The sequence below is a fragment of the Acipenser ruthenus genome, chromosome 26, assembly GCF_902713425.1.
Source record: "Acipenser ruthenus chromosome 26, fAciRut3.2 maternal haplotype, whole genome shotgun sequence".
In the NCBI taxonomy this organism is placed as follows: domain Eukaryota; kingdom Metazoa; phylum Chordata; class Actinopteri; order Acipenseriformes; family Acipenseridae; genus Acipenser; species Acipenser ruthenus.
This window is the reverse complement of record NC_081214.1, coordinates 26,050,675-26,065,318: the sequence shown is the minus strand read 5'-3', so window position 1 is coordinate 26,065,318 and position 14,644 is coordinate 26,050,675. Positions and strand designations below refer to the sequence as shown.

General features: G+C 38.5%; 1 protein-coding gene across 4 annotated transcripts in view; it reads right to left on the bottom strand.

The window, feature by feature from the left end:
- Nucleotides 1-14,214, bottom strand: part of LOC117972087 (ectodysplasin-A-like) — a 47,441-nt gene extending 33,227 nt beyond the window's left edge. For 2 of the 4 annotated variants that reach the window (XM_034920358.2, XM_034920360.2), the window contains exon 1: nucleotides 13,711-14,214. In XM_034920358.2, the coding sequence (XP_034776249.2) occupies nucleotides 13,711-14,028 (318 nt within the window). In that variant the 5' untranslated portion in view covers nucleotides 14,029-14,214. The remainder of the gene's footprint in view (nucleotides 1-13,710) is intronic. The other 2 variants (XM_034920357.2, XM_034920359.2) reach the window with 1 other exon arrangement.
- Between the last annotated feature and the right edge of the window lie 430 nt (nucleotides 14,215-14,644).

Sequence of the window (14,644 nt, the reverse complement as noted above, 5' to 3'; positions counted from 1 at the left end):
ACCTTGCTCATCACAGAAGCACCTGTCCATGCTTGAAATGCTACAGTTTAGGCATGGTAAAGAGGTTGCTTTTGTTTTATACAGTATTTAGATGATATTTTTGCAGTAGTGGCTGTAACAACTTGTCAGAATTAAGAAATGCATGCACTTACAGGTCATATGAGAACGCAGTTTAAACACTTAGAAGTTGAAAAAGGTCAGTGAACAGCATATTTTAATCTATCAATATTTTTTTCTCTGATTTGGATGAATTAAACAAACAAAACAAAAAAAGTATGTCACTGATATACAAACCCCAACTTACAAAAGCACTACATTTGAGCTCTTCCATAAAGTAAAGTCTCGGGTACGCCAGACAGAGTCTCATATACTCCTAGATTGTGACACTAGCAAAACAGCTTAGCATGTAACAGTGCGTTTGAATGAAAGGTTATTTGGCATGCCAAAGCATGACATACGGAATATGCATCCCCAGCAAGGGGATGTTAAATTAATCTCACACATATTTCCTTGTCTCAAATTCTGGGTTACAAAACAGATACAAGCATGACATGTTTCAAGGGAGTCCCAGCTCGTGCTGCGGCAGTACACCTGCATTTCCATCAGGCAGCCACGAGCGCTGCAGTTCAGCACACATGGTTCACATTTGTCGAACCAACCGCTGGAAGCGAAAGCATTGCCTGAATTAACACAATTCTATTGCAAACTGAATTTGACTCTTTTTTCATTTACAGAAACAGATGAGAAACAGACATAAACAGTAAGACTGGATTAAATATGTTATGATAAAGCCACTTCCAGCAATAACATTTTGAAAAATGCAAAAAAAAAAGCTGTCATGCCAGTGTTGAAAGGGTTTACATATGCCCAGCACCCTGTGAGGTTTCCCGGGGTAATTAGGACGATCATTTGTTTTCTTTTAATTACTTGCTGAAACAAAAGTTAATATTTCAAGAGCTGGAAATGAAAACAAATCCTCATGTAGTGTCAAACACTGTCAGCTTCACTCTCTGGACGAGGGTATAGCAATGGAATTCATCCAACTTTTTTTAAAAAAATAATTAGGCTTTCGAGAAAGACAGACCTTTTTTTTAATAATTACACTTTTCGTAGGAGTGAAATATTTAGCCTTAAGCAGGTTTTTTTTGTTTTTTTTGCGAAACGAACTGAATTTACAGCCAATGCATTCAAACTAAATATACCAAAAGGACAAGACAAAATCTGAAATGCACCTGCCATAGCACTGTCAATAGGAGTGTAGGGCCCACACGGGTTACACTCATTTACAAGATGTTTAAAGAGTTATGAAGGGACACTGTGCATGACCTTTATTAACCTTGTAACCATTCATCACACCTTGTAAAAGAAGGTGGCAGAGTCTACCATACCTTCAAAAGAAACATCCTCTTAACAATCCTATTATAAATCAAAAGGTACACAACAACTTTTTAAAAAAAGAGGGGAAGTGAAAAAAAACACCACCCTATTTATTTTCTTCTGCTCAACCCTGTATAAAACTGAAATCCTTTTCATTCTGCCATGTCTTCAGCAACACAAGCAAATAGGTATCTGTATCTAGAGATCACAAACTGTGCCACACAAAGAAAGACCTCGTGCATAAATGAATACATGGCATAAACAAACCGCAGAACAGAAGCGAACAAAAGAGAAACAGCAGCCAAGAGATGCAGAGCCTTGGAGGACGACTCCAAAACAAGGTCTGAAAAGAACGGGTTAAGAAAGACACAGATTACTTCTAATTAATATTAATGCCCCTTTGTTCTTTTCTGACTATGATTACATGTCACTGGCATTTTTAATTTCATTCCTGATGATTTTTTGGAAGACAAGGTGACAGCTCTCTAGTAGAGTCTTGCAGAACATTGGTACTGTTACCCACAGTCAGCTTGCCAATGCACATGAAAAACTGCTGAGATGTGTTTTATCAAGAGACAAGGAGACTTTCCTGAAATCATATACCATCAAAAGGCATTTCTTTTGTCAGGAATAGCATCACTTTGCTGGCTGTAGGGAGACAGTTCACAGCCAAGTTATATAAAAAAGAAAAGAAAAGAAAAGAAAAAGACAATCCTGTATACTGGTCTCTGTGCAGCACTGATATCAAACTGGAATACTGCAATGGGCTGGCACTCAGTGGGGTATATCAAGTTATAATGGGCTTGCTTGCTTGTCAGCTACTCTTAGGAAATGAAACTCACTACCTACAGCACAGGTCATGAAATGGGACACATTTTAAGCTCAGATTACAAACCTCCTCTCCATGGAACTGACTTCGAAATATATATATTTGCTACAACATGTGTTTCTTTCAAAACTGCACATGTGACTCTCACAGTATGTAGCCAATGCAAGTGCACGACAGGTGCGACTTATGGAACTATTTTGTTCCAGCCACTGTAACCCGCTGCGCAACACATACACCAACCTTTTTGTATTGTGTTAATTAGTATAGCACCTATTGAGAAAACAGCTTGTTATAAATCAACGTTGATTTGGAAAGGAAGTATATTAAGGGTGAATGGCCTTAAATGGTAATGACTACATATGTCAAGATTCAATTTCAATGAATGCAATAAGAAATCTGATGCCTTATGAAATAAACATGTAAAAAAGAAATACTTTAACTACAGAATTTCAATGAAATATGTTAGTTGTTATAGGAAAATAAATGTGGTATTACCAGGCATCACATGCTATAAAGCACAAGACTTGAAAATCAGGCTTGTTTAATAAAAAAATTAACAATCCAAAAAGAATAGTAACCATACAGCCTTGGACCAAAGAAAGAATTATCAATCATTTTGAAAAGAAGAGAAGAAAGATACAATTTATGACCTATCTAATTAGTTTCTCACAGCATTTCATCTTTATGCGGCAAGATACTGGCGATGTAAATTCATCATAAAGCCCAGCACCCTTTGGGTATTGCATCAATCTTTCTTTTCCTTTTTGTTATTAAATTCAGAGGAGTTGCGTGACAGAAATATGGAATGTGTGTTGCTGTCAAGGCAACATGAGCCGAGTCGGTCTTTGTTTAGACATTTTCGTAATATGATGAGCCCAGCTAGATGAAAGAAAGGATGCAATCAAGATTTTTTTCCCGCATTCTTGATTCCAGCAATAACTTATTCGGCCGCACTCACTTCCAGCTTCAAGTGTAGATCTTTTCAGAAGTATACGAGAGTTACAATCTTATTCGGCCACACTCACTTCCAGCTTCAAGTGTAGATCTTTTCAGAAGTATACGGGACAGTTAAGAGTAAGCACTTACTAAGCAAACTTCAAATGGACACTACTGATAACAACATAGAACATTGACTAATCACAAACTGAGCTTTATACAGGTAAAGGACACCAAAAACAATGACTTTAAACTCTTATTTTGAACATTATTTGGGTGAATACTTTTCTGCAGTGGAAACATAAGATTGTAGTTAAAATACACAGGAGTGCCCTATGTGAAGAATTGTATACAGGTTTCCAAATGGAATTCAACTTCAATGGAGTTTGCAGTAAAAAGGCAGAGTACGATCACTCACTGAACTGCAGAAGGAACTATTCCCTCTTCAGTAGTTTATTAATGAGGCTGCTGTACAGAGCTACAGCACTGTGCAATGAGCCTGGCACACATGAATCATGCACACCCCCTGCAGAAAAGAAAACGAAATACTATTTATAACAGTTCACCCCTGCCACATACAGAACCGCAATGATACTTGTAGTTTCTCAGTGCTGCTGTTAGACTGTTATATTAGACAACACTAGGAGTAAGTAGAAGTAACAGATATGAAAGGGAATCCAGCTCAGAGCACACTGAAGCCCATGAAGCACGGGTGGCTCTTTTGAAGTTCTGCAGCTGCACACGGATGTTTGTTGCATAAGGGAGGCACACTTCATGTCTCTACCACCAACACAGAAACATCAGCTCATTAAGCAATCAAAACTCACCATGTAATTAGGTTGTAAATAAACCAACTTAGGGCCAATCACTTTGATTCGCAGCGGTGGGCATGAACGGCTGTTACTTTAACCATCTGACATTTAAGCATATCTTACTTGTTTGGACTGTGAAAATGACAGCAAATCCACGTTGCCCGATAAGCTCCATGCAGTATGCCCTGACACACTAATGCATCAAGTCATTTCTAAACCTCTTATTACAGCGTTCTCAAAATCCAAATACCACCTTTATTTCAGATCTGCCCAAGTTTTGCATCACCTAGAATTTTACCATTGAGACAATTTAAAAAGAAAAAGAAAATGTAAAATGACTTTATACACAAATTAGATCTTTTATTTAACATGTAATGCCAAATGAAAATATGTGTGGTTCCGGTTACCCGACCAACCCTATTTTTTCCACCCAACCCTAAATATTTTTTGATGATAACGGGCTACATTTTTCAGAAACCTCGCGCAAACAAGATCTTCAGTTTCACATAAATTGTCGGTGTCTGAGTATCGTCAAGTACTGGTGTCGTGTTATTTTCAGGTATGCGGATTAAAAGTGGTACGTAGCACACCGTTTCACGCATGCCTAAACACCTTCAGAACGGAAGTGCCCGTTCAAATCTGGTACGTTATGTCATTTTCAGTCTTTTTCATCTTTTTTAATTTAATTGATCATATTTTTCCACCATTAAGAAAATAGTATGCAAATATTTATCACATGCGATACATTGGGTCTTTGACAACTTTGCAGTGGACTTCTCAGCGTCTTGTCTAAAGCTATCAGCATTGTTTGTCGTGAATTGTTTTTTTTTTTCTTTTTAGAGAAATTGATTTTTTCCAGTTTTCTTAGCAGATGCCATTATCAAGGGCGACTCACAATTGTTACAAAATATCAGAGTACAAAGTATTGCATTATAAAATATCACATTACAGAATATCATAATACAGATAAGAGCAGTTATGAAAGTACAATAAGATCAATTCAAGTAAGAGCAAAATAAAGAATACAGTAAGGTATAAGAGCGAGCAAGTTTGACTCCGAGCAGTTATAACATAGTAAATATTTTCTTATATAAGTAAAAGTATCTGGAAAACTACAAAGCGGTATGCAATTCAATGTGTTAACGTAACATTATTCAGCAGGTTTCATTCAACTTCATGAAGCAAAATGAGTTAATTCTATATAGAGGCTGATGCAAAACCTTTGGTGATAGCTGCACATGAAAAACATGCCAGGTATTATAGATTATACAACACACAGTGGAATTGTACAAGTAATCATCCTGTGCATAAATCTACAGACAACAGGGTTCCCTTGTGTAGAAAACCATGTGTAATAAGATGCGATGAAGTACAGAAACCTCTCAATGTCACTGCAATTGGATAATAAGTGCGCAATCACTTTGTGCAAATGAGGATGATGATTCAAAGCCACAGCATCTTAAACAGTGTAACAGAGCCTGCCACTCACCCACTCTCAATAGCATGGATTGTTTTACATCATTACTGTTTAAATGAAGGAAACCTTTGAAATCAGTAACATTTCTCAATTAAGAAACGATTGGAGTCTCTTTGTTGTGATAAGCGCTCACAGTGCGCCCTGAGTGACAGGTTCTTCTGTGCCAAGTGCTGCAGAACAATTTCCAGGGAGCTTTGGCAATGCTGTGGCTTCAAAACTGATGCCAAATGATTTCCGCCCTAGATTGCAATTCCTAATTAAGACAAATGATGCTGACATACTTTTATTTTACAAGTAAAATGACAAAAAACTCACTACAAAACAGTAACGTTTCTCTCTAAGATTACTACGTTGCAAGTTCCCCAGACAACCAGACACAATGGATTTCAAATACTCAAAGAACCCTTTCTTTTAATGACTTGAAGGCAACATCTATGGTATAAGGAGGGACAAATCAGCACCGGTTTCATCCAACAAACCGGCAGGCTACCCCAAATCCTTCACAACATGAGTCCCAGGCTACAAAAGTTATTTAAATCTCAGAATCGCTGAGACACATGCTCTTGTTTTATTTTATGTTTTTAATACTGCAGAGACTCCATTTCCTCAACATTATAAATAAGCTTGTTTGCACATTTGAAGTTTCAGCACAACAGCTTAAAACAAACCACAACATACTATCTAACAAATGATCTGTCCACAAACAGTGTGGTTTTCCCAAAACACATGTAACACTCCCCTTGTACAGCTTGACATCACACACGTTTATCAAACGCTAGCAATTGGGACGAAGGGGATGATGCTCAGATTATTCTCTTCACATCTGTTAATTTCTGAAACACAGTAAAATGCTGAAGTTCTTCTTACCACCCGGACACTGCTGACAGGACCGCCTCAGAGAGAATGGGGATTTTCATTGCTAGAATAACTTTCCCTGAAACTCTATTCTGCTTCTAGCTTTACCCAAGAAAGAGCTGAAACTCAGACACCCAGCAATGTGTTTCTGTGGGACATTTAAATGGAGGGCCAGTATTAAAGGAAAAATCAAGCAACACTTGGATAGAACATGTACGGCTGGTTTCAGCAGCTTTCGTCGAAGCGTTTGCCTATTAGATTAAGATGTGCACTTCACTCAAAATGCATGTCATTATCTCAACCAGATGATCAAATGAACCAAACAGTGTGCATTTGCATGGTTTATTTATAGTGTTACTTTGTAAGCAGGTAATTGTGGCAGCTGTACTCAAAAGTACAGATATGTACTGTAAGTAGCAATTATTGCATATAAAAACATTTCTGGGAAGATCTAGGAGAAGAAGCCAAGGGTCCCAGAACTTCCTATGCTGAGCTTTATACTTGGATAACCTCTGTCCAACATCCCAAGAACGTACCGTACTAGAGCATTGCTTCCATAGGTCTATACTGCCAGCAGGCAAAGGCATTGTACCCTGCCTTCCTCCAAGTCCTTATAAAATGGATTCTGATGTTTGAACTGGAAAGGTAAAATGTTTGCAACTAAACTACTTTTTTCCTGTTCTTTTTTTTAAAATGGAGGAATGCATTTTTCATGGCCCAAATAAAAATGTGTTTTTGGTTTCATAGCAGAAGCTTGTGTAATTTTTTTTTGTATTATTATTATTTTTTTATTTACCAAGAATGGAATAACAAATCCTGTGGTGGATTTACTTATTTTTCATAAGGGAGAATGAATTTCTCATTTGTTATTCCCTTAATCAAAACAGCAAAACAACGCATTCTTGCTAGGCCCTACTTTGTGTATCGTTTACACTTCAGCAGCTGCAAACATGTGCTTACGTTGTGCGGGTCATGCTTATTTCAAAAGGAACTGGGGCAATTTATAGCGGTTATGCAAAGAGCTTCTTATTTCAATCTCCCCCAAAAATATCAAAAGTAAAGGTTTTTAATAAAGCTCTTTTTCAAATTCTACTGTTTTTAAGCCCTATTCGACTGCCACTCGCCTGGCACTGCACTACGTTTCCTCCTTTACATTTGCCAAAGGATGACAAAAAAAGAATTCATTTGCATTCAGTTTTAATCTGTTTTTGTAGTTTTTAATTTGCCAACTTAAGACTAAGCCTGGTACCGCATATACAAAGGCTCATTGGTTATCATCGGACCCTTTTTCAGCTGCAGCAGTAGCATCACCTTGACGAGTTTGCTGTGTGTGTTGGTTGTAAGCCGTGCAGTGAATGGTCTCTCCAGTGATCCAATCCCTCCTTCTGTGCAGTTCCATTCACCAGCCGCACTAATCCTGCTAATGAGAAGCTTTCCTGGTTCTCCAGCAGGGTGTGGGATGAGAGGAACGCTGAGCAAGGAGGACGGCAGCCTCAGAGAGCCCTTCCTGGTTTCAGGAATGCCAGCCGAGTCTGACTGTCACCAGCTTTCACACTGCCTCTCTCTGACTGATGAGGCTTCCAATGATAAATACCCAGACGACCACCAGCGAAACCCCAAATAATCCCACAGCCATAGGGAGCTAATATGGTACCGGATCTCACCAGCCTAAACAAACACAGGCCTCGTGAGAAACAGTCACCAGACTAAACCACTGCTCCCACTGACACTTTGTGTTTTTGTTGTTTACTTTAAAAACACTTTTAAACTCAATTTTATTTTTTCTTTTCAAAACCAAAACGGATTCATTCGTACTGAGAATGAACTTTCCGGGCCCCTTTCTTTCTATTTGTTTTGATATGACAAATGTTTGGACTGCCCAGCATCGCTCTGCTCAGCTGTGTTCCAGCGATTTCCAACTACAGCTACGGCCAAAGGGTTAGCATCACCTAACACTTCAGGTTTGAGACATTAAAAAAAAAAAAAAACCTATGTGAACATCATTTTGATCTTTTATTGAACATGAAATCAAAGAAACTACAAAATGATAATTGCAAAGGTCTCCCCAAAGCCATAATAGTATTACAGTATTTTATGTTAGATTTCAAAATGTCACATTGTGTAATCAAATAAACTACAAAGCTGTATGTAATTTAATATGTTAACATAAAATTATTCAGCAGGTTTTATTCAACTTTACAAAGCAAAATGAGTTAATTTTCCAGAGTGATGCAAAATGGGCCAGAGCTGTATTCTGCGAACGGAGAGCTGTTTTCACTGACTTTTCTTTCCTCGCAATATTAGATGGAGTCCCATACTTCAGCTAAGCATTCATTCTCCAGCAGTTTTACAGCCATATGAACACAGGGCTGTTTTATGAGCAGCGCTGTTTCCCAGTTCTCTGGTGCTTTTCAGTCTACCGGAAATCAGAATAGTAGTGCAGTATTTCATGTTAGATTTCTAAAGGTCACATTTTTCATTTTTTTTCATTCTTCCGTTAAGTATTATTATCAATTTCTTAGCAGACGCCCTTATCCAGGACGATTTACAATTGTTACAAAATGTGCTTTTCAGTCAGTCCCTAGCATTCCAGAAGCCTTTAATTGAAAATACGCACATGCCACACCTGGTTTAGGGATTGTTCAGATCCAATGACAGCCTTGTTATGGTTCGGTAGACTCTCAGTAATCCGATCCAGTTGGGATCTGACCCTGTTCCGGTTAGAGATTTGTTCGAGGTACTGAGCGTAGTTAGTACTATGTTTTTGATTCTTAAATGTAATAAAAAGAATCAGTAATAACTGTTTCAAATTAAAATACAGAGGCATCTGTAAATGTTTTAAATACTTTCATATAAATACAATATTGAAGTTTTGTTAATACAGCTGCTATCAGCATGCATTTCATTAAGGTAGCACAGTTCAGCTTATAGGTCAGTTCGGACTAGTTAGACTGGCAAGACTGTACTGTATTTTATTTTGTAATCAGCCTTTAATAATTTTGTTTTATGGAAAGCAAGAATCAATTAGGCAGCTATGGGTAGGTACATACAGTACTTCATATAAATATTGTGTGTCTGGAGCACAGAACACTTTCAAGGCAATGGACAGTAAGGATGCCTCAGTTACCTTGGATGAAATGCTGGAAAGACAGACACTCCCCAGCAAAGCGACACATATTGTATTCATTCAATTCTGTATTGGTTGCAGAAACCAAGTCAACTGAGACGGGTGTAATTCTCCAGAATAAAAACCTTTCTAAATAAAGCAGAACGTACGTCATGAATGTGACCACAGCTCAGAGTTATTATGCGTCAGGAAGCTGTGGTCGCAGACAAAAGAAAAACAACGACAACAAAAAAAGATACTTGCTAGAGACTTGAGAGGAAAGCAACGTAGATCACATTGCAATAACTCCGAAAGCCCTCACTGAAGAGCAACACAACCCCACCTGACTAGAGCAGCAGCCCCAACTGAAATCATTTCATTTACAAGTTGCAGCCTGTATGAGATGTGCTGTCTGACAACAGCTGTTTAATATAGAGACACAACCTACTGGGTCTATTTTAAAAACTCCTTCTCAAGTATTGGGCTTTATTAAAATGGGTGCTTCCATACATTTCGAATAAATATACATAGTATTCAGAATTGAAGAGGCAGAATCCATAACGACAGTGTCTCATACAACACTGTCTCTCTCAACACTAATACAATTGCAGGGTGTTGAAAACTATAGTGAGAATCTCTGGAAAGATGCTCAACACACACACATAGCACAACTTTGCAATTGTATCCACTGCAGCTCCAGTTACAACACAGTTAATGCAGCTTCCAGCATGCATCTACTACACTAGCTTTATGCCCTGCTCCCTCCCCTGCATTATAACAAAGCAGAGTGCAATTGCCCCTTTGCACAATGGAGACATTAAGGTCATTTCCTGTGAGGGATCGCATTCCTTTACAGAGCATACTGTTTGATTTAATTAAAAAGGTAGTCCGGTCCTGGTGCCCTAGCCTTCCACTGCCTTCCCTGGGAGAGTTCAAATAGCTTTCTGGAGGGCTGCCACTATGCCCAAGGTATCAGATCAGAGGAAGTAGATTATTTACCCACTGCATGCCAGGGTTTATTGTGCCAGTCAACCGTGCCCTGCTCACTCAGAATTCCTTCCACACAAGGGTCAAGGTTTCACATGCACAGCAGCCATTGGCTAGCGCATTTCAACAAGTCTGATAACCTGTTTAACTCACCTTAAGTAAAACTATATAAAAACTATAAATGGAAACATCATCATCATCATAATAATAATAATAATAATAATAATAATAATAATAATAGTCAAGTAGTTTCAGCTTTACACTGATGAAAGTACTAGCTGGAACGTTTGACCCTCTAAACTTTTACAGATTGTACCGTATCATTTTATGATTTGATTGCATTATTATTTTAAGACACACAACGTCAGCTGCATATTCACTTAGCACACCAGCACACGCACAGGATGCTCAGACAGCATCTGTAAACCTCACAACTCTCCACTATACTGGACTATATGGAACCCAATTGTACCAGTACTTGCATCAGCTTGTACTTGCACTGTCGTATTCTATTACTGCTCTTAATTATAACTACTTTGTGTGTCTTGTATTAAACTTTACTCTTATAGGTATCTGTATTCACAGTTTTGTAGTTGCTGTTATTTGAAATCATTCTCTTACATGCAATTATTTACTGTAGTCTCTTTTTTTTGCTCTTATCTGAATTTGATCTTTTGCTACTGATTTTATTGTACTTTGCTCTTATCTGTAATGCGATACTTTACAATGAGATATTTTGTAATAGGATACTTTGTACTGTGATATTTTGTAATTGTAAGTCATCCTGGGTAAGGGTGTCTGCTGATAATAATAACAATTGTTTTTTTTTTATTTTTATAATTATTATTATTTTTATAATTATTATTATTATTATTAATAATAATAATAATAATAATAATGTCAATGCACTGCATTCTGTTAAGAAGCAAGTTCAGAAAGAAAGTGAATTCAGCATTTTTTCCGTCACAGCTGTTAGGAAGGTTAGAGGCTAAGCTGTGGTATCTGAGGCGGTTCCAGTGACAAGCCTGTGACAAGCCCTGAAACTCAGTGTCTGTGACTGCAGTGCTGGCGAGGGCCATGTGGAGGCTGTACATTTCCTGTTGTGTTCTTTCATATTTTTTTTTCTTCCTTTCTGGTATTTTAACTGCACTCAATTTCTCAAAGCTGTCAGCGTTCCCGTCAGCTGATATTTGTAGAAAGTATAAAGACAATGATAATGACTTCCCGTCGTTTGTCTAAATTGCTACTGAGCTTATCTTTAGCGCTGCGCCACTTATTTTATGATTGAGAGTTTTTATGGATGCATTGATATTTCTTTGAGTGAAAATAAAAGTATATTCCTCTTATAAAACAACCACTCTGGGACAGAAGAATAAAGCAAAAATCTCTTGCGATGTTAGTGAAAAATACAGACGAAACAATAAGCAACACTACGCCAAAGCTCTAGAGAGGTAGGGACAATGAACTCAGACAGGTTCGCTTTTGCATATTACAATGCCACTAAACCGTGGTTATCTTTTTCTTGGCAACCTTAAAAAAACCAATCCTTCTTTTTATAGCAACAGTCAGATATAAATGTGTCAGGTGCGTGCCGAAGTGCTTGGCTTATCTGCTGTTCATGTGTGCCCACATTCTTGTGGCATTCTATTCGTGCTGCATTGTTCTCCTAGTTGAACTTGCTGTGCAGGAAGTTTTTTCAAGGTGTGGAATTTACTTTTGCAAAAGCAGGGAAAACTTGCATTAACTTTAAATCTTCATGAGTGGATTGATCACCGACTCCAATCTGTATTTAACTGCCTCAACAAAGCAGAAGCATCTCCCGGCCTAGGAGATCAGTTTAACGTGAGGGGATGCAAACCACAAGCAAGGACTGTTTCCTGTCCTGTTTACTTAATGACCTGTTTTCCAAGGTGCATCTCTGACAAACCCAATGCAGTGCCATTGACTGTCCTTCATGACCCAGAATGCTACAGGCCATTTTCATATCAAACAATCATTTAGGTATATTTGCATATTGGGATTCTCAGAATAGAAGCATCACACTCTTGTAGTTTCAAGTTGCCCTGTGTTTCCCCAATGCCAGAAGTTTCTTGTGACAGAAATGTCATGGTCAAAATGCAATGGGTTTTGTCATTACAGTCGCACAGCAAAGGACTTCAATTGTGATGTTGGTTTGGTACTTGACATATATTTTATTTTGTGCAAGGCTTCATTTCTGATCATTCTAGTACAAAGCATATATGGGGCTTGTGGTATGTTATGGTTTCCTTTGACAATGTATATATATATATATAGCCAGAAACTAAACCAGCTGTACCATTATACATAAAGCACTGTCTGCCAGCTTCTGATTTCGCACAAGGCAGCAAATACACAGGGATGTGATATTAAAATGTATTCTATCAAGTTATAGTAATCTATGTGCAGACTGCAATTTATCTTTTATTACTGGCACGTCCCATTTCTCCAAAGATTAACACCTGTCTGCTTTAAGATTATAACCTGTATAATAAGATTGAAAAGCTGTGTGTGCGTTTTTTTTAAGCATTGTATCCTGTACTGTGACATTTCGGACTGCAGTGAGAGATGGGGTCTGGTTATGTCACGTGACTTGCGTGGCGAAGTAAACTGGAAATTGTTCATTAAGTGAATTTGACACACTGGCCATATGCAACACGGGGCTTGGAACTGCAGTTAAACATGTTAATAACACCAGTATCTCTCTCTCTCCCTCACACACCGATCCCACAGGAGGAAAAGCAGCAGTTAAGTGCCTGGTCTTCTGTGTCACCGACCTCTCAATGCTACAGTGTTTCAATGGCCGCTGTAAAAATGATAAGTCTTTCTTTCAGGTATGAATGCCCTCACCACCTAATTAAAGATTCTCGACAATTTTTAGTTCTATTTTTGTGGATATGTGTGCTTGCAAGCATTACTGAAACAATCATGACACTGGTAGGTAGGTTAACTGTGCATGCATGCTTTGGTAAAAACCCCGCGACTATACTCCCTGAATGATTCATGAATGTATTTCCCGGTTCCTGTGTGGTAAAATGACAGGAACAGTCACCTTCAGTTTTCTAGAAGTAGGTTTGCAATACGTGACAGGTATCGGCAGCAAGACTGCACCTGGCAATACAGTTCTTTATTTTTGGAAATTCCACTGCATTATAAAGAATGGTTCCTTTAAAAAAGTACCACTCATGACATTAATCTGAAACACATCTATATTAATGATCCTTAATTATTCAGCCACTGGACACAGAAGCATATTTTACAGGCTGTGCCACTAGTATTCGGTACCTAATGACCACACTGAAAGAGTGTTTACCTCGTCACCCTCCAGCAGTGCAGAGTAGTGAAGGTCCGAAAGCTCGACTCCGGGAGACTCCTGCTCTTTAAAGTCATGTGCGTCCGGGGTCACGAATTCCTCTCTGTTTTTGTGCAACAGCTCGCGTTTCACCTCAGACCTGAGATCCCAATAGAAAAACAGAGTGACCAGATGCAACCAGAGGGACAGCACGAAGAACCCCAGGAAGATCTTGCAGTTGTTACATTGTTTCCGGCACTTGCAGGTTACAGGAAGTTCGGGCTTCAGGGTTTTCTGCTCCAAGTTTGTCAACTTTTCTGCAAAGCTCTTAGATGCCATCTTTTTTATATAAATGAAGTCAGGCTTTGCTATTTCACCATAATCAATTCGTTTCTGGGGTCTGATCCGCTAATGAGCAGTGATTTACGTGGCGGTGCCTGCATGAAATACTCTTAGCGCTACTCTGATCTTTTCCCTGATCAGTAAATGACCAAGCTTTGCAAACCGCGTCAATCATTAGCGGCAGGGCCGGTATTTGGAACCGCCCCGCGAGCCTCTCATTGGGTGCTGGCGGATACGCAATTCCACCCCCTCCACTCTTTTGAGAATTCAGTGAAAGTGGAGGAAGTTGTAGCTTTTGAAATGTGCCATATATATATATTATTTGGTTTTTCATATTCAAATCTGTCATATATTAGGAATTAAGTTCCCTATAAAAATAAAGTTATGGTTTGTATGCATATACCATTTTATTTTAACCAAATCCTACTCAAAATGAATAACCTCTTTCAGAGGAAAATACATTAGGTAAATAGGGAAACATATGATGCATTGGTTTAAATAGAATAGAACCCACAGCTCAACAAACAAAGGCATACCTGCCAAAGGTCACGAACTCTCAGTATATGTACGGAGAGTAAGTGGGGCTGGCAGAGTTCCGTGGCCACATGGCATC